General features: G+C 34.1%; 2 protein-coding genes across 2 annotated transcripts; one reads left to right on the top strand and one right to left on the bottom strand.

The window, feature by feature from the left end:
• Nucleotides 1–2,226: 2,226 nt before the first annotated feature.
• Nucleotides 2,227–5,867, bottom strand: LOC147279223 (putative receptor-like protein kinase At1g80640). Its single transcript, XM_086250311.1, has 10 exons — nt 5,490–5,867; nt 5,001–5,171; nt 4,609–4,862; nt 4,364–4,496; nt 4,201–4,264; nt 4,023–4,119; nt 3,776–3,878; nt 3,126–3,244; nt 2,941–3,030; nt 2,227–2,790 (listed from the first exon to the last, which is right to left on the bottom strand). Exons 1-10 carry the CDS (start codon nt 5,671–5,673, stop codon nt 2,623–2,625), a joined length of 1,383 nt encoding a protein of 460 aa, XP_086106437.1. The 5' UTR covers nt 5,674–5,867; the 3' UTR covers nt 2,227–2,622.
• Nucleotides 5,868–17,274: 11,407 nt separating this feature from the next.
• Nucleotides 17,275–18,597, top strand: LOC147279222 (uncharacterized). Its single transcript, XM_086252654.1, has one exon. It carries the CDS (start codon nt 17,410–17,412, stop codon nt 18,127–18,129), a length of 720 nt encoding a protein of 239 aa, XP_086108780.1. The 5' UTR covers nt 17,275–17,409; the 3' UTR covers nt 18,130–18,597.
• The last annotated feature ends 8,429 nt before the right edge of the window (nt 18,598–27,026 follow it).

The following is a 27,026-nucleotide window of genomic DNA, read 5'->3' as shown; positions in this document are numbered from 1 at the left end:
TTAAACTATGTTGATAGTAGAACCAAGAAAGGTTGTTTTGTGTAAACTTAAAATAGCCAAATAAAAGAAAGATATATCAACTTAAGGACAAAGTTGGAGTGCAAATAGGTTTTTACCTAACAAATATTAATCAAGGAGTGGGTAATGAACTTCAGATATTTCAGAGTACTATAAGTCTATAACAAAAGTTAGAAGTAGTAGATCTAGGAAGCAAAGTTCTTAAGCTCAAAATCAACGAGGGAAATACATAAACTGCTTTTAGAGTGTTCATAAAGAACTTATAATAAAATAGTAAAGAAAAACAATAAAGATAACTACAGCAAATAAAAATAAGTTTGAGATATTCGTAAAAGAACTACAAAGGTTTGTTTTTAATGATAATGATTACCTAAAAGACGAGACAATTACAAAAACTAAAATGAAAAGACTAAGAAAATAGTCGCTTTGAATATTCAAAGGAAAAAGGTTAGCCGCTTTAGGATTTGGGTTTTTTTTTTGGGAGGTTGATGATCTTCATATTCTTTTTGTAGCTTAATATTTATACCATTTTCTTAGGTTAAGAAATTTGACATGACCGTATATGAATGGGTACCATCGTATAGGGCCTTTTTTATCTCTTTTTAAACCTTACGTACCTAACCTTATATTATTACCAGCTGTATGCATGTCACCTTTTCTCCTTTCCCAGCAGGTGGAATAGGCATAAATCTTCAATAGGGCATGCCCCAGTAGGGCACCTCTCACATGAGGTGGGACCCACATAGACCCTCTCGGTGGAATAGTGATATTACAGTGCTACTTTTTCAAGAATTGTTCCCTTGGTATTACAATTTTTTTTTTCGACCAAAAAAAAAATGTCATAAGATTCCTCGTCTGTCTTCTCCAGAAAAAATTTAATAGACTTGGTGGTGTTAAGCCGTGAAATACTGAAATGTTATACTTATACCCTATCCTTACTGGCTGTCTGTTTCTTCTCTTTTCAATATTAGCAGTGACACGCGGCATCTTTTGGTTCTAGTGCCAACAATTATATGACGTTGAGTTGACTCGGTCCACTCTTGTAATGTCATGGTAATGGCCAGTATGAATGCATTGACCTTCACTCTTGCATTCAGAAGGAACATTTACAAAGTTGCATTTCCCCTGATGGCCATAGGTTGCATTCAAAAAAGTAAACTGGGAAAAGCAATAAAGCATCCATGCATGGCCTACCTTTTATTTATACAGATTCTGATGGGTTTTGATTTTAATTATTTCATGATCATGAATCATGACAGAGGCCTTAAATATTAAGTGCTATTTCAGCTGCAAATTAAGATCTTGTCACTAGATTGTGGTGACTTTGGGTATAAAGCATGCCCCACAAAGAAAATAATGAGATCAGATATATGGGATCTCCCAGGGGACTTGTTTTACCCCAAATGGACCAATTCAAGTACCCAGAAACCTTCAGGCAATGAGATGGAGATAATAGATAGCAAATAAGGAAGTGGTCACTTATAAGGCAAAAATTCTTTAGCTGCCACGTATGGGCACATATATATGAGCCTATAAGCTAGGACTGATAAATTGTCATTTTCCATTCAAATTGTTGATGTCTTAATGTGTGGTTCTAATTCATAGCCTACTAACATACCATGTTAGATATGTGACAACATAACTTTGTAGAGACTAACTACTATTCTCATAGACTCACAAAAGGAGGTCACAAAGTAGGAGAAATGGAAGGTATAAAACAAGGGTGTCTCTATCCATATCATCCTTGAGTGGGGATAAAATGGGAAAAAAGCAAAAGGAGTTGGATTATTGTCACATGAGAATATGGATAAGCACAAAGAAGAACTTATTTATCTCCTCATGTGATACCACATGTCATCCCCCCTCTCTCATTGGCTATCTCTCTTCTCTCACTCTCTTTCTCTCTCTATTTCTCTCATCTCTTGTCTCTATCTTTCTCTTCAAGAAATGCCACACCACTACAACATGAGAATAGGTAAGTTTTTTCCAATAAGCACAAGAGAGGGTTGAGCATGATTCATGCCCTCCCTCTAATCAGATTTGCAGCTTGAGTTTCTCTTCCTAGTAGGGCTTTTTTTGTTTATGAAACCAAGCCCAAAAAAATGGATTCTGGATAACCTGACTATATGTTCCCACTTTCATCCTCTAAAGTCCCTCTGCTATGTGCTTGCTACAGATGGGCCAGATATGTGACCATTTGTATACATAAGATGGAAATATTTGATGTTTTCCTTAAAAAATTGACTTCATCAGAAAACAGAGCTCCAGAGGTAATTACCAATTACCTCTACCTCTACAAATTAGCTAATTTCATACACTGAAAGCGAAAGGTCAAAAATGAAATTAGCAAGTCCTTTGTACCAATACCCCTCATATGGACAAGTGATTTAAATCAAATTGATTCAATTTACAAATGTGATAAACGATCCCATTAGTTCTCCACTCCTACCGGCTACCAGACCAACTTTCCTCCACTGAAATAACTGAAGGCATCAACTTCCCAGCAAAAAGTATACGGACGCAAATCAATGGATGATTTGGAGCAGTCATGTGAGCAGAGGGAACCTGAAAATGTTGCAGAAGCATCATGAAACATGTCTTGTATCAGTGACCAGAAGACACCGTGGGGCTTTCTGGAGGTGCAGGTTGTGTAACTCTTAGTGTGCCTCCAAGCTCAACAGGAACAAGAGGAACAAGAGAATGCAAAACATCCGTTATCAGTGGGCGGTAACTTGGTTCTGGTTGTACACATAACACAGCTACAGCAGCAACCTGTGTGAAACACATTGCAACATATCAATTATACCAAATCGTGAAATTTTGTGTCCGTTTGATACAAACAGTGAAATCAATACACAGACTCAAGCAGGAATCTGTCACAGAACTAATTAAAACTGACCCTACTGTGTTTGTAATTCAGACCTGGTATAAGTGCTTCAGATCCATTGTATCTTTGATCATGGGATCCACAATGTTGGGAAGCTTTGATCTGTCAGTGAGCTGAGGCATAGCCTGTATTACAGCATTAATTTTTTGAAATATATAAGTTTTTCAGTGGGATTTATGCAAATAATTTTGAATTGAAAGCAGTTGAGAGAAAGGCATACCCATGTGACTATCGATTGGCACTGAGTTGGTGCCAGTTTTTCTACAGGCCTTCTTCCTAGTAGAAGCTCCAAAAGCACAACTCCAAAAGCATAGACATCACTCTTGTCCGTCAATTTACCTGAAAAATCATAACTCATAAGAGTAAATTTCTTACCACCAAAACTTAAAATGTAAAGCAGATCAAGCTTAGAGATGTGTAATAGCAAAAAGGAAATGTAAGAAATGCATTTGATGGCCATATTATGTGTAAATTTTACCAATATCATGCACTCCGGCCAGAAACTACCCCCCAACTTTTCTCCTCTCTCATGTTCAAATCAATTCCACATATAGTGCACTCCTGTCACTAATTTCAATTAAGCTTGAGTATAACAAGTAGTTCTGAGATTTCCTCATCCAACTAAATTCTGAAATGGTGTATGCCTCCAGTGGCAGAACATGTGCAGCTATGGGCCCAAGATAGCTTAACCAAAAGATACATATTTTATATGTCTATCAAATTCAGTGCCACAGAAGTTGTCAAGGATCCAAAGAACAGTTAGAATCTATTTAGTTAAGGGAAATAACTATAATTTAATAGACATAGCAACAAGTGAGATTTAAAGAACACACTTTTTAATTATTACAAGTTTAGTTGGCAATGGCATACCATCTAAAAGATACTCGGGGGCAACATAACCTAAGGTGCCAGAGAGCTTGATGTTATTATTGTTTTTGGCCCCGTCAGCCACAGCAAGACCAAAATCTGAAAGCTGAAACCAGCCACCATGGGAGAGAGAAAAGCTTCAGTGAACTTAATGCAAGGGGGATAATAATGCATTATACCAATATTTTAATAGAATCTCAATAATATATAAGGAAAGATGAGACACTATACTAATTTTATATAATCCTACCTTGGCATTGAAGTTGGCATCCAAAAGAATATTAGATGTTTTCAGATCTCTATGGATCACTGGAGGGTTGCAGTACTCATGTAGATATTCTAATCCTCTGGTCAACAGTGGCCAATATGTTAATAAGTAAGAACCAAATAACAATGAAAAGACTCAACAACTGGAAAAACAAGCTCACCTTGCTGCATCGAGTGCAATTTTCATTCGCATATGCCATGTTAATGCAGAACCATGAGAGGGTCCTACAAAAAATATTTTAAGAAAAAATAAATATATTAGCACCATTTGATTATCTTCATCTCTTAATTTTTAAAAATCAAAGAATGAAATAAATGTTTTACCATGCAATTGAGTTTCCAGAGATCCATTGTGCATCAATTCATAAACAATGAACCTTGTCTCACCATCAAGACTACAACCCAAAAAGGAAATTATATTTGGATGCTGAATTTTATGTAGCAACTCAACCTCATTCTGCAATTCCGATTGGTAATTCAATATGAACACAGTTAGTACACCAGATAAAATTTACAAATGAAAAACTACTATATATAAAACTTCAACTAAAATGTCCAAAAAAGGGTACCTCAAATTCTCTCTCAGCATCCTGACTTGCACAGTCTAGTTTCTTGACTGCAACAAGCAAATTATCGTCCAACCGAGCCCTATAAACGCATCCAAATCCACCCTCACCCAAGATATTACTATCCCGAAAATTGTTGGTGGCTTTTTCTAGTAGCTTGTATTCAAATACTGAAACAGATCCTTTCTTAGACGAAACCATCCTTATGGAATTAAATTTACCAAAAAATGGAGACAATGCAAGCCCCTTCTCAGCATCTTCATATACAAACCACAGAAACAGAACAACAAAAAGAACAAGGAATCTCAGAAAACAGTTTAACAAACATACTAAAACCCACAACTTTTAAAGCAATATTTACAGGGCCCAAAAAGGATTGGCACAAATGAAAGTACCTGAGCTCTGAGCACTTTTCTTGTGGCACTTGTACGGCCACTTCCTATGATAAGCCCACACACACAATAGTGCCAATAAAACTGCACCAAGTGAAGTGCAAGCAACAATGAGTGCAATTAGCATTTTCTTGTGTGGATCCATTTTATGCTCTTCAATTCCTCCTTGAATTCCTGATTACACATGGAATATATAGAGGTATGTTTCAGCAAGCTTTGGCGAAATGGGCAAATATCTACTACATTAAAACCATGAGATTTTGCACCAACATCACAAAAAGGGGTAATATCAGCCACAAATTGATAAAATCATTGAAATTAAATTCAATATATTGCATTAAATGGACTCAATTCGGGGGTCATTTTTTAAATTCGAATTTCGAACTGGTGGAACTGTGGAACCCGTGACCCATTTAAAAACCCAGTTGCTATAAATGAAAAAGAAGATGCTAGAATGAGAGAGAGCAGAGCAGAGCAGAGCATGAGTAGTACCTGGAGAGTAGGAAGTCATTGATGAAGCAATTGGAGAAATGGGTGAGAAAGCTGGTGAGGGAAGAGGAGCTGCTGATATGGAAGAGACAAGAGGGTCAGGTGTGGCACCAGCACAAATGGGACATGGACTGTGAAGCTGGACAAGTAGCCAAAGAAGATTTAGAACAAGAAGAAGAAGCTTCATTCTTGTTTGTTTTTGCTATGCTTAAGAACACATGAAGATACAGAGATATGTGAGCCTAGCTTTCTGGTTGTGGGTTCCAATGGGGGAGACAGACAGACAGAGAGAAAGAGAGGGTTTGGGGTGCTTTGAATTGTAAGATGATCTCCCTCTCTCTTCTCTCAGGCAATTTGCTTTTGAACTTCTATTTTTAAATGTCTTTGTAGTCTGCAAAAGGTACAGTCTGCAAAGGTGAAAGGGAAACATAAAGGAGAGAAAGTTATATTTAAGCTAAGGTGGGGACAAATACACACCAATCATGTGGGCAGTTATTTATCTTACAAAAATAAATAAAAATAAATTAATGTGAGACAACTCAGACAAGACAACCAATAATCAATCTCACTCTCGTGTTACCTTTCGCTTTCTCTTATGAATAAAATTCATACCATATTTAATTTGAGGCATAAATTCAATTTAGACACATAATTATATAAGTTATTTCAACGGGATTCATGAATTTTAAAATATTTCAAATACACCCGATCTATTATCTAAATTGAAAAAATGAGTTTATGTCCATTGATTCGTTGAGAGATCAGTTAAATGATAACTTGGCTTTTACTGACCGGGATTATTTGGCGACGTGGCATTATCTCAACAAACATTTTCCGCTAAATGAGCGACACAGGCCCACAATTTAATAATAATAGAGAGAGAGAGTTTGTGGGCCCATGTCAGGAGTTAGGTGGACCTGTGTCGCTCATTTCCCGCCAAATGAGCGATACAGGTCCATCTAACCCCTAACACGGGTCAAACTCGTTATCTCTTTCTCGCTCGTTGAACACAAGTGAGAGATTTATATTCGAATTTGGGGGAAAACGTGATGTTTTTTGGAGACTAAATGGTCAGGAGAGCGTTCGACGAGCGGGAAAGATGTGATGGGTGTGTGAGCCCGTGTTAAGTGGACATGTGTTGCTCATTTGGCGGGAAATGTATGCTGAGTTGGTGCCACGTCGCCAATTAATCCCCGTTAGCAAAAGCCAAGCTGATATTTAACTGATCTCTCAATAAATTAATGGACGAAATTTCATTTTTCAATTTACATAATAAATCAGGTGTATATTTGAAATATTTGAAAGTTCGTAGACCCCGTTGAAATAGCATATATAGTTATGTGTCTAAATTAAATTTATGCCTTAATTTTAAGGTGAACATTGTAGAATTTTTGAAAATCATGGTGCAAAGTAAAAAATAATCCAAACTTGAAGGATACAAACTACAAAGCGTATGTTAATAGTATTTAATTATATTAACATATAACAAATATATACACGAAATTTGTTTGCCAAATAATATAATAGTACACATACCAATATTCTTCTTGTTTGGGAATAACATGAGATTCTGACATTGAACTTGTTTGGGAATTTCTCAAAAATGAAATCCACATTGAACACATTTGCATTACTCCTCATATGTAATTCACACACAAAAGGAAAATTGATTTAAATCATATTAGGATGGAGTGATTTGGGCAACAAAAACGGTTGTATCTACTATCTACACCGCCCCTTCAATGAAAGAGTGAGGGCGTTGATTAGCAGCTATCTTGGGTGTGGAAATATTGTCATCCATAATATTATCATATGTTAAAAGTTACAACATAAGTATGAAAACAAATAAATGCTTATTCTAACAAAGGCAAAACAAGCATAGATGCGTATTCTTATCAAGGCTCTAAGAAATTAAGAATGTAGCCTTATATGGATACCAAATTGACAAAACCCATTTGATGATTCAATATTCTTATAAACAAGGACTTGACTTGTCACATGTTTGGTGAGAAACAAGTAACAAATAAAATACCCCATGTTACTCCTACTTAATATATGGGGAATGGGGAATTAACTTATTTTTTCTTTCTTTTTTTAAGGATTAGGGAGACCCACATGTGATCTACAACTACAAAATAGTCAAATTAAGATATAGGGATGGGTAAAGTGTCACACTCAGAGCTTTGGGTCAGTGCTATATGCATGCAATAGATGACAATTTGTAAGATTACAAATTACATGCTTCCAATCCCAAGGCTCACCATTTTTGGATGTTAGTAATATGAATTGGAATGATACATGAGTGGGTTAGTAGCATGGGCCCCCAATATTTTGCTTACTCTTAGGTGGGCCTAAGGTTGTGTGCATAAGTTATTTCCCAAGTCAAACAATAACAACAACAACAAAAAATGTACTTCAAATTGATAAATGTCATTGCTAAAGAAAGGAAGATGATATTGGCACCAAAGTTGTTTTTAGAGTGCAAATAACATTGTATGTTTTCTAGTTAAACACAGTGTGACATGTTCTTTTAGATTGTCAATTTAACTACACTTTCAAGTAAAACTTTACTTGATTATTGGTTCAAATAAACATTTTGGGAATATAAAACCTCATATTCTATGAGTATATAAGCAACTATATATATATATATATATATTCATATAAAGCTGCCACTAATCAAGATACCAAGATTCTTCAGGGGAGAAAGAAAGCGACAGTACTATACATATGAGATAGTCTTTTTCTAAGATGGAAAAGAAATTAAAACATCTTTTGTGGGCCAGTGCAATTTTTGTAGCCCAAGCCCAATCTAAACCAAAAGCTTAAGAAAAGAAAAAAGATTAAAAAATTTATAAATAATGTGCTTCACTGCCTTCACATGGCTTATTGTGGATTTTTCTTTTAATATAGAAAACCCTATAGTTCTGGATTAACATAGTCATACTCACACATGTGGTGGTGTGGTATCTCTATTCTTCTTCTTTCTTTCTTTTTTTTGGTTTTAATTGGCTGAATGATTCATGTGGGACCCAATTCATCCATCATGCCTTTCTTAATCTTTGTTCAAAAAATTATATTGGATGGTCTTAAGCATATGCAATGGTTGAGGTTAATAGGCAATTCAATACAAGTCTATTGACTTTCTTTTTCAATATTTGACTTGACACAAGTTTATTTTGTTGCAATGATTCAAGTTAATAGCATAAATTATAGCTATATATTATTTAATATTTTTCGTATATTTTCTTACAAATTAAAGTATATAAATTTATTTATTTGAAAATTATACCATTAAAATGATCTCAATGAAATCTTTAAAATGAGCTTAATGTTTATTATTTTTTTATAATTTAAATCAAAACCTAAATTTAAATTTCTCTATTTTATATTATAAACTATAAAATAATCATATTAATAAAAAACCATAATTCATATTATAAAACATTAATACATTAATTCATATAATAAAAGTTATAAAACCATATATAATTCATGGCAAAAATATATATATATTAATACACCAAGCTACATTACACAATCTTTCTCCTGCTTTCACTTTTTTTCATGGTGGGTCCCTCAATTTTTTTGTTGTAACTATAGATTCATTGGCAATTGGTAAGTCAATTTTTTAATGGCTTTTTTACTCAAATACCACCTGAACTATAAAGGGTGTGCTCAAATACCACCCAAACTTTTTTTCTTGCCAATTTATCACCTGAACTTTCACATATTGGCCAATTTACCATCTACCGTCATTTTAGTTAAATTTTCTGTTTATTTCAAGGGTATTTTTGTCATTTATATAAAAAAAGTATTTTAAATATTTAAAAAAAAATCTAATTAAACCCCCTAAAAAAAAGGGTATTTCCATTTTCTATTTTTTTAGTTTTTAATTTTTTTTCTAATTATATTTTAAAAAAAGTTTTTAAAATAATAATATTTTTTTATTGTATTCAAGGGCAAAATGGGAAGTTTGGGAAATTTTTTGATGATTTAACAGAAAAATGGATGTTAGGTGGCAAATTAACACATATTAATAATTTCAGGTGGTAAATTGGCAAAAAAAAAAAGTTTGGGTGGTATTTGAGCACACCCCCTATAATTCAGGTGCTATTTGGGTAAAAAAGCCTTTTTTAATCTATCAATTATCTTGTCAATTCATCTATTGCCAATTAACACTCTATTGCAAACTTATTTTATTTTAAATTGTCAATAAATGCCAATTGAATTGCTAATTGATCACCATTGCACATACTCTAATTAAGGCCACATTGCTTTAAAGACCTGGTTCATCTGGAGTCTTCCTTCGACATCCTAATCCATGCACCACAATTATAATTTATACTTTTTATTTAAGTGGCCAAAAAGAAACAATTATACTTTTTATTTAAATTAAGTAATTAACCTGGATTGGCACCAATGCTTGATGAGCAAAATTGAATTTTCTTAAATTTTTAATCTGGATTTTCTCTCTGCAGAATCAGAATGGGCCATGTATTATGCCTGCAGCAGATATAACTTGCAGAATGAGCAACCTCTTTATGAGAGAGAGAGAGAGAGAGATCAAATCAAGGTCATAATCATGTATTTTGTCAACTAATTTATTTATGGGTAGGTAGTATTAATATTTGTTTTAATTACAAGTACTTGTGAATTGTGATCACAATCTTCTTATTTTCTTTTCTGGTTCTTTTATTTCAAGATTTTTGTAATATTAAAAGCCTTCTTGATCTCTCTTTGTCTCTGAAAGCATGTGGGTTACGTGTGCATGAGTGCTAGAAGAAGTCCATGTCTGGGAAATTGTCTATTTATGTTATATGAATTGTATACAAAAGATATATAAATCTGAATTATGAGGACTGAGAAATTAAGGATTAAAGTAATTATGTATTCGATCATCATTCATTCGTTAATTTCCACCGACAGTTTTAGTTAATTTCCTCCACATTCATATCATATAATATGAATTCTATCTTGTCCAACTTGTTAATGCATTTATATCGATCCTTTCCTATCCCATTAAATGAATACAGCATAAATAACACATATGGTGAAGTTTCGCTTCACATGGAAAATGTTATCCACAAACACAAGTACCATTTTGGGTCTTTTGAGTTTTTGGCCAACCTAACCTTCTGTGCATCACGTTGGCCAAAAAAAAAACCTTCTGTGCATCATAAAGTTTAGTAAGTACATATTATAAACCAATAAGAAATCCCGAATAAATACACCTAAAGGCTAAAGCGTGGGGTATATAACCAATAGTTAAAAGCAGTTATTATTGCATCAATGTCTTGAGTTTTTTTTTTTGGCCAAGAATGTCTTGAGTTTAAATCTTCTTCCTTTAATGGCTGGCTTACTGACATATATATATATATATATATAGTATAACAGGCTCCTTCTGTTGAGGTATATCTCAACTTATTTATGTTGAGGTATGACCTTGTTGGGGCCCACATGAGTCGTTTTGTGTCGATCCGAACCGTTCAACAAGGTCATACCTCAACATAAATAAGTTGAGATATACCTCAACAGAAGGAGCCTGTATATATATATAGGGGCGTCTCGCCCCTCTCAAATATAAACCTTTTTGTGAAAGAGGGAGTGTGGCTTGTTTTTGTGACAATTTTAACAATCTAATTTTATATATTTGCACTCCTCTCAATTTTATATATTTTTGCATCAAAATAAGAAAATGAGTACAAGAGGACAAAATAAGACCGTTAAAATTGCTACCATTTTCTGATAAAAAAAAATTGCTACCCTTTTTTTTATATATATTTATCGTCTTAAAGAAATAAAATAAAAATGTCTTAATGTAAAATTGGACATTTCCATAAACAATTTAGAAGTTCAAGTGTACTAATTAAAATTGTAAGTGTATTTAGAGGCCCTAAAAACAATAAGACAATGTTTTATTTATTGTCAATCCATCAAACTATTATATTATGGGGAATGCTATCCACCTTTTTTTTATTATTCTTATTCCAAAATGTATTTTTATGATCGAAACCGTTCATTTTTTAGATAATTATTTGAAGATCATCTCTACAAAAAAAATCAACTAAATTGGAAATCGTTTGATCATGTAATCATTATCAAATAAACAAACGGTGAATTAAATTGTTACCAAAACCTTCTGTTTATTTGATCACAGTTACATAACTAAATGATTTTTCGATTTGGTTATTTTTTGTAGAGATGATCTTCATAGTTAGATTTGAAAAATGAACGGTTCCGATAATAGATTTACATTGCGGAATGAGAATAATAAAGGAAAATGTCGGTGGATAAGGTAGATTAGAAAATGTGGATAACATTCCTCTTATATTATTAATAATTTTGAACCACATATTCAGACAACAAAACACTTAATTAATTATTGAAATTTTAACAACTTGATGGTCTAAAAGAGAACATTTTAAATAGAAAAACGACCATTCTTTGTGATTCTCAACTTTACTGTTTTGGACAAGCAAAACCTTGATTTTTCTAGCAGCAGCAACTTCTCACTCCAGTTTGAACCCCTAGAAGTTTAATAGGGAAGAAGTGTCAGCACTCACCGCCATAGTCGGTAAGCTCAACTACTTTCATGCAAACAGCATCAAAGCTTGAGTATCTCCTTGTAGCTAATAAATTGACAAGATTGGACCGGATAACCCATTAGGCCCATTCAGCCCATTCCTCATTTTAGACCAGGTAGCTAATCTGTTCAAACTTCAAACCCTTCATATTTGAACGGGCCTCTACACTGGAGGCCCACTCAGTTAATAAAGCAGGGCCTATGCTTGTTTGGGCTCCAACTTGATGATTAAATTCAGAAAGGCCCACAAAAAGCAGCTTCCTATATAGCCTATTAATATTTTTTTGGGAGTTGAAGGGATAATTCCAATTTGGGACCTTTTCACATTTTGAAAAAAAGACCACAAATCACAAGGTAGTTTGTCACCAAATTAGTATTTGATAGAATATCTTTTTTTTTGTTACATTAGAGTGAACCGAAACATGGACTTATACTAATTCTTAACCAGTTTACCTACTTACCCTCACCATTTAAGCTAATTGTATAAGGCTACTTATATTTTCATCCCTCTGTCCAATTTCTCCACCCACCATTAAATTTTTTAAAAAATATAAAAATACTATTCATACCTCTCATTATTCCTATAATACCTTTGATATAACAACTCAAACACCTACCAGCTAAACACTCTTCACACCCCCCTTAACTATCATTTCACCCTCCAATCTTTTCCCAATGTTCTTTTCTTCCATAAACTCTAATTCTACTGTGCCACAAAAACTTAAAATCAATAATACTATTTGGTTGATGCTCATACATCTATTGAAATGTATGATTATTCTATACCCTAAACCCTTTTTAGTTATTTATATTTTTAGATTAAGAATTTATTATATTTTACTGTTTCTTTTGATTTAGAAATTGAATATTATTCTTAGGGACTTAATTTGAAATTTAGGAATGAATTATAAGATGGTTATAAGATTATTTTTCTTTTTTCTTGTATTTGGAAAAAAATGGGTGAGTGGAATGATAGTTAAGGGGAGTGGGAAGAGTGTTTACTATTTAGTATGTGAGTGTTTAAGTTGGTATATTAAAGACTATTGTAGGAATAATAGGAGTGAAAAAAGTGTTATTATATTTTTTTTTCAAATTTAATAGTGGGTGTAAAAATAAGATTTGTGAGAAAATAAGACAGAGAGTAGAAATATAAGCACTCATATAGAATTACTTATTTAGTTGATGACCAATAATCTATTATTTCCCTCATCCTACTTATGCATAGACTAATAACTTATTTCATCACCACACTTATCACTTAATACTAGTGCACAAGTCTATATAGGCCCATTAGTACTTGATTGCAACTTCATTTCTTATTCTTATAAAAAAAATATATAATAAGTGTATACATTATTTCTCTAATAAAAAATTATTACATGACTAGCACGAAAAAGGAATATTGTGAAAAAAAAAAATGTACATTGTCTTTGCATGTAGGTTTTTATCCTTTATTTTACCCTAACAAAATTAAATTATTAGTTCATTAATCTTTTGATTATGCTACAATGTATAGAACCTAAATCTCAAGTTCTCAACCACACAATTAGTTAATAACTTAATAATCAGTTTAATATTTTTTATCAAATATAATCAATAATCTAAATTTATGGGCAGTTAGATGCCGTCCGAGGCATCCAGCTTGGCAACAGCTGAAGGAGAAAATGGCGGTCCAGTCGAAGTTGAACCGTCCTTTGCGAGTCGGTTGAAAGTTGACACCGAGTAGGCCCATGTCTCCATTCCACGTTTACGCCAGCCAATTATCTGAATGACACGTGTACATATTACTATGGTACAGCTGTTTTGTCGTTTTCTTTCGACCACACTGCACCCGCCTTGTTTCTCTTTATTGCCATCACTTTTACAGTTTTACAACTTTTAATTTTACGTAATGCCTCATGCTTTTTAGTTTAATTACAAAGTTGGACCTCCGCTGCGCCAATGTTGACTGTTGACTAATGTAGCTTTTCCTTTATCAAGTTGGCCAATGAAGACGTGTTTTTTAAAGAAAATCAAAGGTCAAAGGCCAAACCAGGGGAGAGGACGCGTTCATGGACTTCCAATTCTAGACCATTGCAATGAACGTCGCTTATTTAAGGTTTGATGATTGCTAAATTATTAGAACCAAATTATTATATATTGGCACTCATAAAAATATTGAAAAATATCAACATACATATGGGCAAAAATATAACAAAATATAGTTGTACATTTGCATGTCTCAAGATACATATTGGGATCCCTTTGAGATTCATCTAGTCAATTATGAATACCTCATGATGCAATTTGAAATGTTTCAAGATGAAAAAAAAAATATTTATATAGAATGAGTGTATATATTTTATGTGTTTATTTCTCTTATCTTTATACCGTAATGAGATAAACCAACTCATTAAACATATACTTATAACAATTTTTTTGCACTCAAAATGCACTACTGAGACGTCTCAAGCTTTGTTTGAAATGTCGAATAGGTATGAACAACACTAGATGGTAAAAAATCAAGAGACAATTTTTATGGCAAAGAAAGAAGAGGTAGAGATAACTAAATGTCAGGGAAAATATTTATAAGAGCTCAGGATAATTGTCATCTCCAAACAAATGAGTTATCTCATGTCATAATTTCTTCACTCATGACTTATTTTTGCCATTTCTACTTTCATATTCCTTCACCAGAAAAGTTGCCTTGTAGTAGGTTTTTTATTTTTTTATGTTGTTTAGACATGTCCAGCCTTCAGAGCCTCAAAGTTCACATTAGAACGTCTTAAAATATGCCTCTGAATACCTCAAACCCTATAGTGAGATATTTCAAGATGCACATTGAGATCTTTCTACCATATTGTCATCAAATTAGGCATGTAACTATGTAAGTGATCTATCAATAATATCATTCATCTAATATTATTTTCTTACATTCAAAATTTCATATTTCTTTTTCTTTGTAAACATCCAAAATTCATATTCCACAATGGCACTAGCGCAATTCCCTTGAAATCAGGCACAATAACTAAGCCCGTGAATACCATTAAAAAAAAAAAAAAAAAACAGCGAAATCAACAAAATCAAACATATTTCCCATACGCGCTTCAGGTCACGTGAATACCATCACAACCCATTGATGTCGTTGATGTGTATATATCAACAATATTCTCTAAATGAGAATTTGAATGGTCCAAAATGATAGCTATCCAGCCTATCCCTTAGCCAACACTCATCGTATTTTTAATCTATAAATTAATTAAAACGGATGAATATCACACCATTATTTAATAATGCAATTATATTGAATTTCGTACAAAACATCCCCAGACAACTGTCACAACTCCCATTCTCAGAATAAATGTCTATACCTATTAAGTTTCCATCCATGCATTTAATCTTGGGAAAATAAAACGTCAAGTTGATGTTAAGTGAAATTAACATATTGAAAAGAAAATTCTCCAACTATAATAATTACAAACAATTACAATGAATGTAATGAAAAACTTAGATGCCAAGATCTTATTATGTCATTAGGATATGTGGTGCGACCATCCACTTATTAGAAGTTAAGTATTAATAATTTATATTTGAGGAAATTATAAATTTGGTCAACTTATTTTATATTTAGTTCAATTTTGATTTATAATTTTTTTTAAGTTATGTTTTAGTCCACTAATTGTTTCATTTGTTTAATAAAAGTTTAGATTTCTGACTTTAAATCCTTTGGGTTGTGTTTTCTTCAATTATAATTGAAGTATAAGTTATATTTCATCATTTTTTAGTTACATGAACTAATTTAGAGTATTAGAATTTAAGAAAATTGAGATTATGTGAAGTTTGAAAAATTGGTAGTTTCAGATACCTTATTTTGAGATTAATTATCTTAAGTTTTAGAACTCAAATTTAAATGATCTAAGGTTGTAAAATGAAGATGCATAACTTTAAAACAAGTATATGTTAACTGAATTTTAGTGAGATTTGATAGGATAAAAGCGAGGCCATATTTGAAAAAACAAATCTGAACCTTTATTGAACAAGTGAAATAATTAGTAGATCAAAACAGAACTTAAAAAATATCGTGAACCAAAATTGAACTAGATATAAAATAAGTAGACTAAATATGTAATTTTCTCTTTATATTTTTAATGTTTCACCTAATATTGTCCTTAAACTTTTTACAAATTAGAATGGTTATATGATTATCATTTCATATATATCTCCTTACCTAAATCTGAAATACACTGGTCAATAACTTTGGTTTAGTGATGATATACCGTCTTTCACTAAGTTTAAATTTTATGAACAATAATTATTGATTAATAAAATAAAAAATTATACTCGAATTTTTTTTTCAACTATGTAAATATTTTATAAGAACTTGCTTTTCTTTATAACAAAACTTACACTTAAACTTAAGAGATAGTTTAAAGTGTTCTTAATTACATTTGTCCTCTATACGAAAATTTGTTGATATAAGTTTCACGATAAATTTTATATCAATGAACGATAGACATCCATGTGCACCTAAACAAGTGTAAGATGGATTCCCTCCACCTTTGATAAAATATATTAAATCTTTCACATTACTTATAAAATTTAAAATTAGTTTTAAGAAACATTTTACTCAGTAGTACTTTTGTTAATAGTGTTTAAATTTTTTTTATTACAATTCAAAATACTTTTTACTTTCTCATGAAGTAATTGGTAGATGCTTCTCCTAGTCTAGGAAGTGTTTCAATAACTCCAAAAAAACTTTTAAGCCAAATGTACTTTTAATGAAAGCTATCCAAACGCATTGCAAAACAATATGCTATAAACGCAATTATATTCGTAATAATGTATTTAGGTCCATCCATATCATAACATCACGATTCACATGATAGAGTTTGGAAAACAATATTAAAATAGGAAAAAGGGTTGGGTGTAAAAAACAAAACAAAAAAGAAGAAGGAAAATACTTTTGTTAAGTGGGTGACTTTTAGAGTTTTAGGATCCTTAAACCTCATTATTAAGGGAAAAAGAAAAAACATTAATTATTAAAGGAATCGTGGGACACCGACCTGGTCCATGAGAGAGTGGGTTGTAGCCTACCGCCTTTTATCGCTTTGGACACGCCATCCCCATTGCAATTCGCTTTCAGCCTTTGCCTTTTCCTATAAAACCAACCCTTCAAGCCTTCAACTTTCAATCTCCATTACTATTACTCTCTCTCTTTCTCTCTCTCTCTCTCTCTCTCTCTCTCTCTCTCTCTCTCTCTCGGGCGACCTTATCGATTTTCTCTGTAAAACCCTAATCTTTCTTCCTCTTTCTGTTCTAAGAGCTCAAGTTTTTGGATCTGCGTTTCTTTGGTTGGACATGGCTGTTGCAGTTATCAGTCCGCAGGATTGTCTCAAAGACCCTTCTTCACGCCAAGCTCTAATCTCATCTCCCATGGGGAAATCCATTCGAATCCCTAACCCTAACCAGGCCAGCCGTACCCCCCAGCCCGACCGCAGGAAGCGGAAGGCAGCTCGGCCCAACAACTCTCCCCCGGGTCGAACCACTGCCCAGAGAACCCCGCCCGCCAAGAACCTCGTCATGGGTCAGATCAAGATCCTAAAGCGCGGCGAGGAACTGACCCGCCCCGATCAGCCATCACCTGCCGCAAAAGAGAATCGCGAAGTTCCGGATCTCGGATCCACGGACCGGCTGGGTCCGGATCCTAAGTCGGTTAAGTTGGTTCCGAAGCAGACTCGACTCGCCGAGTCAAACCGGGTTCCGAAGCAGACCCTACTCGCTGAGTCTAACCGGGTTCCGAAGCAGACCCTACTCGCTGAGTCTAACCGGGTTCCGAAGCAGACCCTACTCGCTGAGTCTAACCGGGTTCCGAAGCAGACCCGACCCGCTCAGTCGAACCGGGTTCCAAATCAGACCGGACTTGCATCCGGGTTCTACGCCGGGTCGGCGTCCTGTGTAGCCTCGCCACCTCCGAGTTCGCTACCTCTACCTTCCTTTTTTGCAAAGAAGGGTGTCACCACAAGCACCGATGAAGCAGCAAGCGAGATACTGAAGCTTCTGCGACTCAATTTGTCGTAGATGCACCGCCACGCCATCCGATGGTTCGGCGGTCTGTGATGGACTATGGAAGTGCAAGTCCAGAAGTCCTGGTTTGGTTTATGTTTGAGTTACTTGGTTCTCGACCTTCTTCCCCTTATTTTTTCGGCGGGAAGATCGGTGAGTTCAGAACTCGACCTAACGATTTCTTCTTTTTCTGGGTTAGAGATTTCATGTGCAGCAGTAGTGTTGATTTGGGTCCAGTTAGTTTTAGCTTTTGGACATATGCCTTCATTTGTTCTGTCGTCTGTGTATTAGTTTTTGGGTTACTTAAGTTACTTTTTCATTTGTGTAATTTGTTTAAGGCAGATTAGATTAGGTCTAAGGTACAGGAGGTGTTATGAGTTTGTATCTGTTAGAGGGTATATCATAATCATTGTATGTATCCCCCCAAGTCATAGTGATGTAGTTGCAGAAAGTTATTTAATGAAACTTGCTTTTTCATTCCAATGATGTTTGTAAACTCTGTTCCACTGCTTCCTGTTAAATTTATGTCGCTTTTAGGAATTTGGGTTTAATTTCTGGAAATCGCCAAAGCAGTTTCTGGAACTTTTGTTGCAAGATCTAATGGTTTGAAGGATATTTCTAACGGGTGTTTGATCATAATGATAGTTTGCCTCGGAATTTGATCGAACCCCTCAGCTGTTTAAACTTGATAGTTGTTGCTTGGTTACTGACCAATTATAATCCCAAGTATAGGATATTGGGTTGGCTGGGATTCAAATAGAGATTGGATTGTAGCTGTCAAAAGCAAAAGCAGAAGTCTTTCTCTACCTAGTTGGTCCCAGAGAACATAATCACCTCTATGGCGGTGGAGGGGTCTGTAGCTAAGTACTATGAGTCTATGGGCTAATATACTTAACATGCCCCTCTAGCCTGGGAAACCAAGCCAAGGCTGGTAATTGGTAAGGGTCAAATTTTGGAAGGTTGAGCTATGGGCTCTCTAGATGAATGGACCTCCTTTTAGTTTGGGACAACAGTGGATTCTTCTTTGTGGTTGAAATTGAAAAGGCTGAGTGGCCCAAAAAAAAAAAAATTGAAAAGGCTTCTGACTGCTGTTAGAGTTAGGCCCTGGCTTGATATCTTGTCAGCAGCAAAGTAAAGGTCTCCTCTCTGCAGATAATCAGATATGGGATAGTTTGCAAGATGAGTTAGGCTCCAAGAGTTGTTTACAAGCTGCTGCTTAGATGGTACTGGCCAGTCTTATGGCTCTTATCCATGGAGCTTAGCTTAACTGGTCTTGCAAGTTGCAAACTATCCCATGCCTGCAGAGAGAGAAACGAAGCTTTGCTACTCACAAGAGTCACAAGTTAGGTAGCTACATTTGTTAGGTATTTGCTTGGTGTAATTGATTTGAGTTTGCTCTTAGCCTCAGGTATCTTGATGGTTGAGGTAACTTTTTTGGGCTTGAATGCGTGATAGTTGATAACCAATAGATGAATGTGGATGGGGGTGGTCAATATATGCTACTACCAGGTGACCAGGACTCAGAGGCTTGTGTTGCTAAGTTGATTCCATGTGATGAGCATAAAATGTTGATTGGAAAAGCAATTACAACCATCATCACGGACCGTGCTAATGGTGCTGACAAAATTGTGACCCTTGAATGGGTTTAAAGGTACACCATTGAGATGTTGGTTGTTGTAGCCTGGGAACCCAGCCAAAGGTTGGATGAAGCTAAATGTGGATGAAGCCAGTAATGGTGACTAGTTATGGGTTGCACGTTTTGCTGCTGGTCCCGGCAAAGAGTCAAATTTTGGAAGCTTGAGTAGTTGAGCTACCTCCTTCCCTTTAGTTTGGGACAAAGGAGCTCCTGTGGGCTGTGGCAATGGATTCTTTTGTGTGGTTGAGAAGTCTGCTGACTGCTGTCAGAAGTATCCACGCACTTACTGCTAAATGCAGATCTGATGACTTAGGATCCAAGTGGTGTTTACAAGTTCAGCTGAGATGGTTTCCCTTCACCTTAAAAATTCGCAAAAATTTATTTATTTTTAAGTCACACATATAGTGGCTTGAAACTAAACTTTTTTCCTCACAGAGTTACACTTTATTTTGTTATAATACAATATACAAGAATTACACTTTACTTTGTTATGATGTAATCTGTAACTCGTATGTAATCTGTAGAATTACACTTTATAATTTTGTAGAATTATACTTTAACTGTATGATGTAGTATTATTTTAAGGTTTAAGCATATAGATTTTATGACTTCATATTTAGGATCTTAAGGCTTTAGTCCTAAATTCTAAATATTATAAAATAAACTGTATGTTTGAGTTTGAATAGTATTGTCCATACTTGATTTTTGTAGCTTAAAAATAAATACATAGAATCTAAATTATACATCTGATAATTTTTTTTTGTTGATTTCATATAATGAGCATAAAAAGCTTATTGGAAATGCAATACAATCATCATCATCATCACGAGTGCATTTTTGGTACTCTTATAATTGTTGAAAGAATTTAGAGATGTCAAATATGCTGAGGTGGCACTATTCGTGCTTTTCGTGCCATACTTATGCTGGCTCATTTAATAATTATGTCATGATCGTGTTGGCCTAGGCCTAGACCTGGCACGTCATGTGGCCCATGGCTCAATTGTTCTCATGTCGTGCTTTAAAAAGATTTTTTTATAGTGAGAAATTTATCTTAAGATAATTTTTATAATTAAATATTAATATTTTTTTATTAGAAAATTGAATTTTCTGTTGAAAGTTATAATGTTTAACGAGTTGTGGTTATGTCAAGCCTATTTGTACTCGTGCTCATGTCATGCTTGTGCGGTGTTGTGTCTAATTAGGTAAAAATTTCAACACGACCTAACTCATTTACGTGTGCCGTGCTCGTTCTAACCCAATTCATTTTGTGCTTGTGATATACCAGCCAGGGACGGATCCAGGATCCCAAACTTGGGGGTCATCATCAGATCAAGTTTAGCGCCGCGAAGCGGCGGCAAAATTTTTTAGGGACCAAACATGTGGCCGGCTCTGGTGGTGAGGGCTGGATTAGTGGGTTGGGTTTGTGTGGTGTGGGTTTTGGGAAGTTTAATTCAATCAAATATTTAAATTTAAAATTTTTAAATATATTAATTAAATATAACAATCATTAGTTATATTTTTGAATCTTAAATCTAAAAAAAAAGGATTTTAGTCTATACCCACAACCCCACAACCGTACGAGTAATAGGCCACAACACATATATGGTTTTAGTTAAAATGGGCTGCTGTATTAGCCCATCCCAATTCCCATTTGTTTTCCTTTTCAACTAGGCCTACCCACGTAGCCTTAAGTCAGCAAGATTCAGGCAATCATCACCATCACTAGCCTCTCACTTTTGTTTTATGTTCTCTCGCTCTGTCTCAACTCTCAGCTCTCACTCTCTCTCACTACTCATCAAGCATCCAAATCATCGCCACTCACCAGCTCTCACTCTAAGAAGGAAGAAGGCTAGCTATTGAAACTGTTTTGAACCAGTTCGATTGGGGCGGCTTCTCTTAGCTTGAGAAAAGTGAGGCCGTGAGGGTCGCCGTCCAAACACTCGGGGAGTCGCCGTCCAAAGAGATGGCATGTTATGGGCTTCTCAGCTGGCTACTGGGGGGTCAGACGACCCCCCACCTTTGTATGTGGATCCGTCCCTGATACCAGCTCGGACCTTTTAACACCTCTAAAAACATTCTTCATTCATGTCCTTGTCCCCAATTCCGCATCATATCCTAGGAAAATTTTACAATAGAGCGCTCCACTGATGGAGCAGTTTATGTGGACCCATAGTCTTGGAGAGGCGATGGCCCATGTAAAATTATGGGCTTGCATGGGCAGCTCTACAATTATTGGGGCTTACAATTTACTAAGTGTGTCTTGGACAATGGACATGAATAGTTGCATGGATCTAAGCCTAAACAACACAAGGCCAATGAAAAAGACTGTTCAACCAAGGCCGAAACAACACAAGTGCATGCATAATTGCATATGGGAACGAACATATTGTATAATGTATCCTTGGATTTTTATAAACATGAATGAATGAATGAATCCAAATAGTAACAGTCCCCTATTCCATTGATATCAATATTTGGTACTGCATACTCCAAATTCTTTATGATGCCACAATTACTCCACGCATTAATCTCAGTAACATGCTGCCCTTTCTTAATCGAATATTTATCTCCCAATAACTCATCATAGCTCTAGCTCGCCTCTCTGCCTTTAAATTTATTTTGGATCACCAAAAAATTCCGTAATTTTGACTTACAATAAGCGACTTCTACGTGTATGATCACATTCTCATAATATGTATGTAAGTTAAAATTTTACATTTTTTGGATTTAAGCCCTCCCCAATATCAAAAAAAATAAAAAAGTCCCACCTACATATTATGAAAAGAAAGTTATATATAATGCTTACAAATAATAATTTTTTCAACAAATGTATATAAGAGGGTTTGTATTGATTCATGGATCATAACAATTTTTACTTTGAAAATAACGTTAAGTGAATAAAACTTGAAGGTCTGGAAATCTGAATTGCAATTTAAGATGCGTATTAATTGGCTCACCATATGATCCATCCAATCTTAGTAGAGGAGTTGGGTATTGTTGGAAAATGAAAGGTAGTGCAGAATTAGGTCCCTGCCATTTTGGGGTTCACTTACTGCAAATAATGAATTTTCTTCACCAAATAGATTTATGACATTCCCTCAAGGCTAATGAAGCTGATTCCCAGATCTTTGCATATTTTTTTCCCAATTGGCTCACCATATTATGATCCATCAATCTTATAATATTTATATTCAATCTGCATGAAAGTAATATTAGGGTTATGATCTCTAAATTTAATGACAAATTAAATCCTTTAAATTGTGATTGAACGGTTATAACTTATAAGAAATCTGCATGAAAGTAATATTAGGGTCAAGACTTTTTACATTAAACACATCAAACCCTCTTAGCCCACGAGTTACTTTGGCAAAATTACTATCAAACCCTCATAGTTAAGAGAGACTTCTATCCTGGCAAAAATAAAAAGAAAAAAAGAAAGACTTTCATATAAAACAGGTGTATATACTTACACTCTCGTAATATCACCTCACATGCTAGTCATGTGACCACTTATCATGAGAGTGAAGATATATACATCTATTATATGTAAGTTTTTCTCCATACATATAAGAGCTAAATTAATTTTCTAATTTCTACTATTGACGGGCTTGTGCATGCTACACACATGTAATTGTCGTTATTGTTCATTGATAATTAAGAATATTCATATTCCATAGACACTTTTAAAACATGAAAAAACTTCTTGTCTAGACCAGTAAAATGGGTAGAGTACGTTGGACTGAACCTGATGCCTTCACTAAGTAGTAAATACATATGGAAAGAGTGACTGTAAGAAATGTAATTCTATATTTCACATTCATTGTATGCATCCTCACAAGAAATTACGAAAAAAAAAAAAGCCTTCTAAATGCTGTTGATATAACTACTAATTTCCCTGGTCCCCCAATGATTGTTTATTGTTTTTAGGTGAGAAAGGGGGCATTTTCCTGGTGAATGATTTTTACAGCTGCTGGTGGGTAACTTTTATCAAGTTTTTATACGGAAAGGGACCAAAGGTTCAAACTTTTTATGAAATTTGGACATATATAATTATATATCTAACTAACCATATTGTGAAGATAAGATCAACTTTTATGTCACTATGTATGAAGTTGTTTGTTACAGTCTTACAGAGAAATCTTTAAGAGTTACTCCATATGGTAAGATACTTTTGAAAATTATTGGTACTATCTGGCAATCACTTTGCCTTTGAACCAATGGTTATAATAAGTGATCACGACATTACTTCATGCATAAACATTGTCCACCTAACTTTCTAATAATGCCTTTTCAACTTGTGGGATTCAACTTTCAAATATTTATTTAATCACTTAAAGAATGTGAATGGCATTAAATGAAATTATTTGATAATTTTTTCTTGGCCTGCTACCAATGTATCTTGACATTTGTCAATCAATTTGTTTTTTTTTTTTTTTCTATATCATATTTATTCATTATATTCACATACCTCTTCTAAAAAAGAAGAAGTTTTAAGTCAAGATTTCCATCTTCAAATGTCCAAAACCAAAACTACCCCAAGAGTTCTAACTCACTCATGTGACGTTGGGGTGGGTGAAGAACCCTAGAATATAGGTTCAAATCTCGCTATAAAAAGAGGAAGAGAAAAAAAGTCAAGATCTGTAATTGATAGACATACATCATCTCAAACTCAAATTTTTCTTCTTCACTAAATATTTAACTTTTTTTTTTCGACCAAAAAAAAAAAATTTAACTTTTTTCTCTTTTATTTTCATAAGATAAAGAAGAACAAAGATGTGGGCAACTTATAAATGTGCCAAGACATATGACATATCTAGATATTTGCTCAATCCTTCATTACACAAATGTAACAAAAACTAAACTATATGCATAGGAAAGTTAAATCACCTACAATCTTGTTGGTAAATCCTAAATATGCTCAAGATAACCCAGATTTTTTTTTTTTTAAAAGCTCAAGTTAACACGAATAATTTGACATGCTAGAGGTGGTATTTGGGTGTAGAGTGGGCAATTCTATGGCCCTTCCAATTGAGTTACCCAACAATTATCTTTACGAATTTATAATGCTCAAAGGCTCATATTCCTTATTGACTAGTGGACCATTCAAGGACAATATTTGGGTCACTCTTAGGGGGTATTCTAATGTCACCTCATCTCTCCAAATTTTTATTTCGACAATGCCAATACATAATCGAAACAATTCACTTTTTAGATAACTAATTAAAGATCATTTATGTAAAAAATCAAATCAATCGAAAATCGTTTGGTTATATAACTGTTGTCAATTAAGTAGAAAAAATTGATGGTTTTCAATTAAAGAGTGATTTTTTGACCAAACTATTAATTTTTTCTATTTAATCAATAACAGTTATATAAGCAAACGATTTTCGATTGAGTTAATTTTTTGCAGAGATAATCTATAATATGTGATCTAAAAAGTGAACGATTCCGATCATGCATCGATATTACCAAAATTACGATTTTGGGGGAAGGGGTGACCTTGGGGTATCGGGTGACTCAAATAGTGTCCACTGTTCAATAACCACTTCTGAAGTTACAATCTTTCATATAATGCCAAATCATATTTTTGATATGCAAATTAATATCTAAAAGTATTTGGGATATGACTGGATCCACTATTTGTACGTTTCACTAATTGTCTGGATTGATAATTAGATTATATATTTGAATACTCTAAAAAATATGACTATATCAAAAATGAATTATCATATTGTTCTAAAAGAAATTGTTTGTCTAAATAGTAGGAATTGTGAGTTTTATTAACATTGAAAATCCAAATCTCATCACCAAGTTTTTTGACAAGGATGTTCTCATTTTAAGAAAACTAAATACTACATTTGTTATGACCAAAATAAATACCACATTGTGTGATCTATCTCACAATATGATCTCATGATTTGATTCGTCCATTTTTTAATTTCTCATCTAAAGATCCAAACTATCATATATTCATATGTATAACTAAACTGTTATTGTTAAAAAAAAAAAAAACTGTTATTCTAAGTCGTTGATAATAAGTGGATTATTATTTGTTTTAAAATGTACTACCAAATTAATATATGATATAATATATCAGATATCTAATAAGAACATATTATTCAGTATACACATATATTGTTGTTTTTTTTTTCCCACATTTGTATCCCACCTGATGTGTCATTATTTTACTGGATATGTATTTCCTTTTTCTTTTTTAAGTTTTATTTTTTAATTTGTAGTATCCAATGTATGAATGCCATGTAAGATGGTATGAAATTGTGGTATAAAAATGTGGTAAGTGTAGCATTACTGATTAACAATGGTTATTTTTTTTCAGATGATATTAACAACGGGTTATTTGTTTAAAATGTGAGTCCCTGTGCGTTGTGGGATCATATAGGCTGGATTGGGTGTCTTAATATTAGAATTGACAAACACGTTTAAAAATGAAACATAAACTTTGGGACAGAAAAATGATGCAAACATTCTTTATATCTTTGTTAAAATTTTGGATTTGGGTAAATATATAATAACAAAGGCATATTATGATTCGAATACCAAAGATTAGGCCGAAAAGGTTGAAGAGGTCATACCCTTTATCTTTTGGCATACAAAATGAGCATACTCAACCGAGCAGGTGTTTGGTAATTGGTTTAGCTAAAGGTCTCGAATGTGTCGGTTGACACAATTAAGACACGATTAAAACGAACACTGCACAGTGTGAGTAGAAAACAAAATTTCTCGTGGATTGGGATTTCTGCAAAGCCATGCCCCAATAACACCACGAAGACCCTGCATGCACCACAAAATCTCTGTAATGACAAAGTTGATCTCACACCGCTCCGCCCACTCCGTTGTCATTCCTTAGATTTTCAGTCGGAGTGGTACAAATATAATATAAATAAATGAGTCGAATTAGTTTTCATCAAAAACAAAAAAATTATTAAGTGTAACCGATACATCATGATGTAACTAATTCAATGTGTAATAATATTATTGGATGATATATTTAGGAGTGGGTTAGTATCGGTAACCGAACCGAAACACCAATACCGACCTCCGAACCGCCACACGCCATAATGGCTATATTCAATGCCGCCATCGCCATTGAAAATGTTGGGTTCCGACAGTTTTGAAATCGGTCGAGTTTAGTCGGTAGTATTCAGTATTAGAGAGAAAGAAAGAGAGAGGCAAGGGATGGTGGTGGCTGTGGGATGGTTATGTTGAGCTCACAGGCCGGAGCTCGTAGAAACCAGAGAAGAAGTAGAAGAAGAGA

Source organism: Dryas octopetala, chromosome 7 (assembly GCF_963921425.1).
Source record: "Dryas octopetala chromosome 7, drDryOcto1.1, whole genome shotgun sequence".
NCBI classification, from domain to species: domain Eukaryota; kingdom Viridiplantae; phylum Streptophyta; class Magnoliopsida; order Rosales; family Rosaceae; genus Dryas; species Dryas octopetala.
Note: the sequence above shows the minus strand (reverse complement) of the source record. Positions and strands in the feature narration are given on the sequence as shown.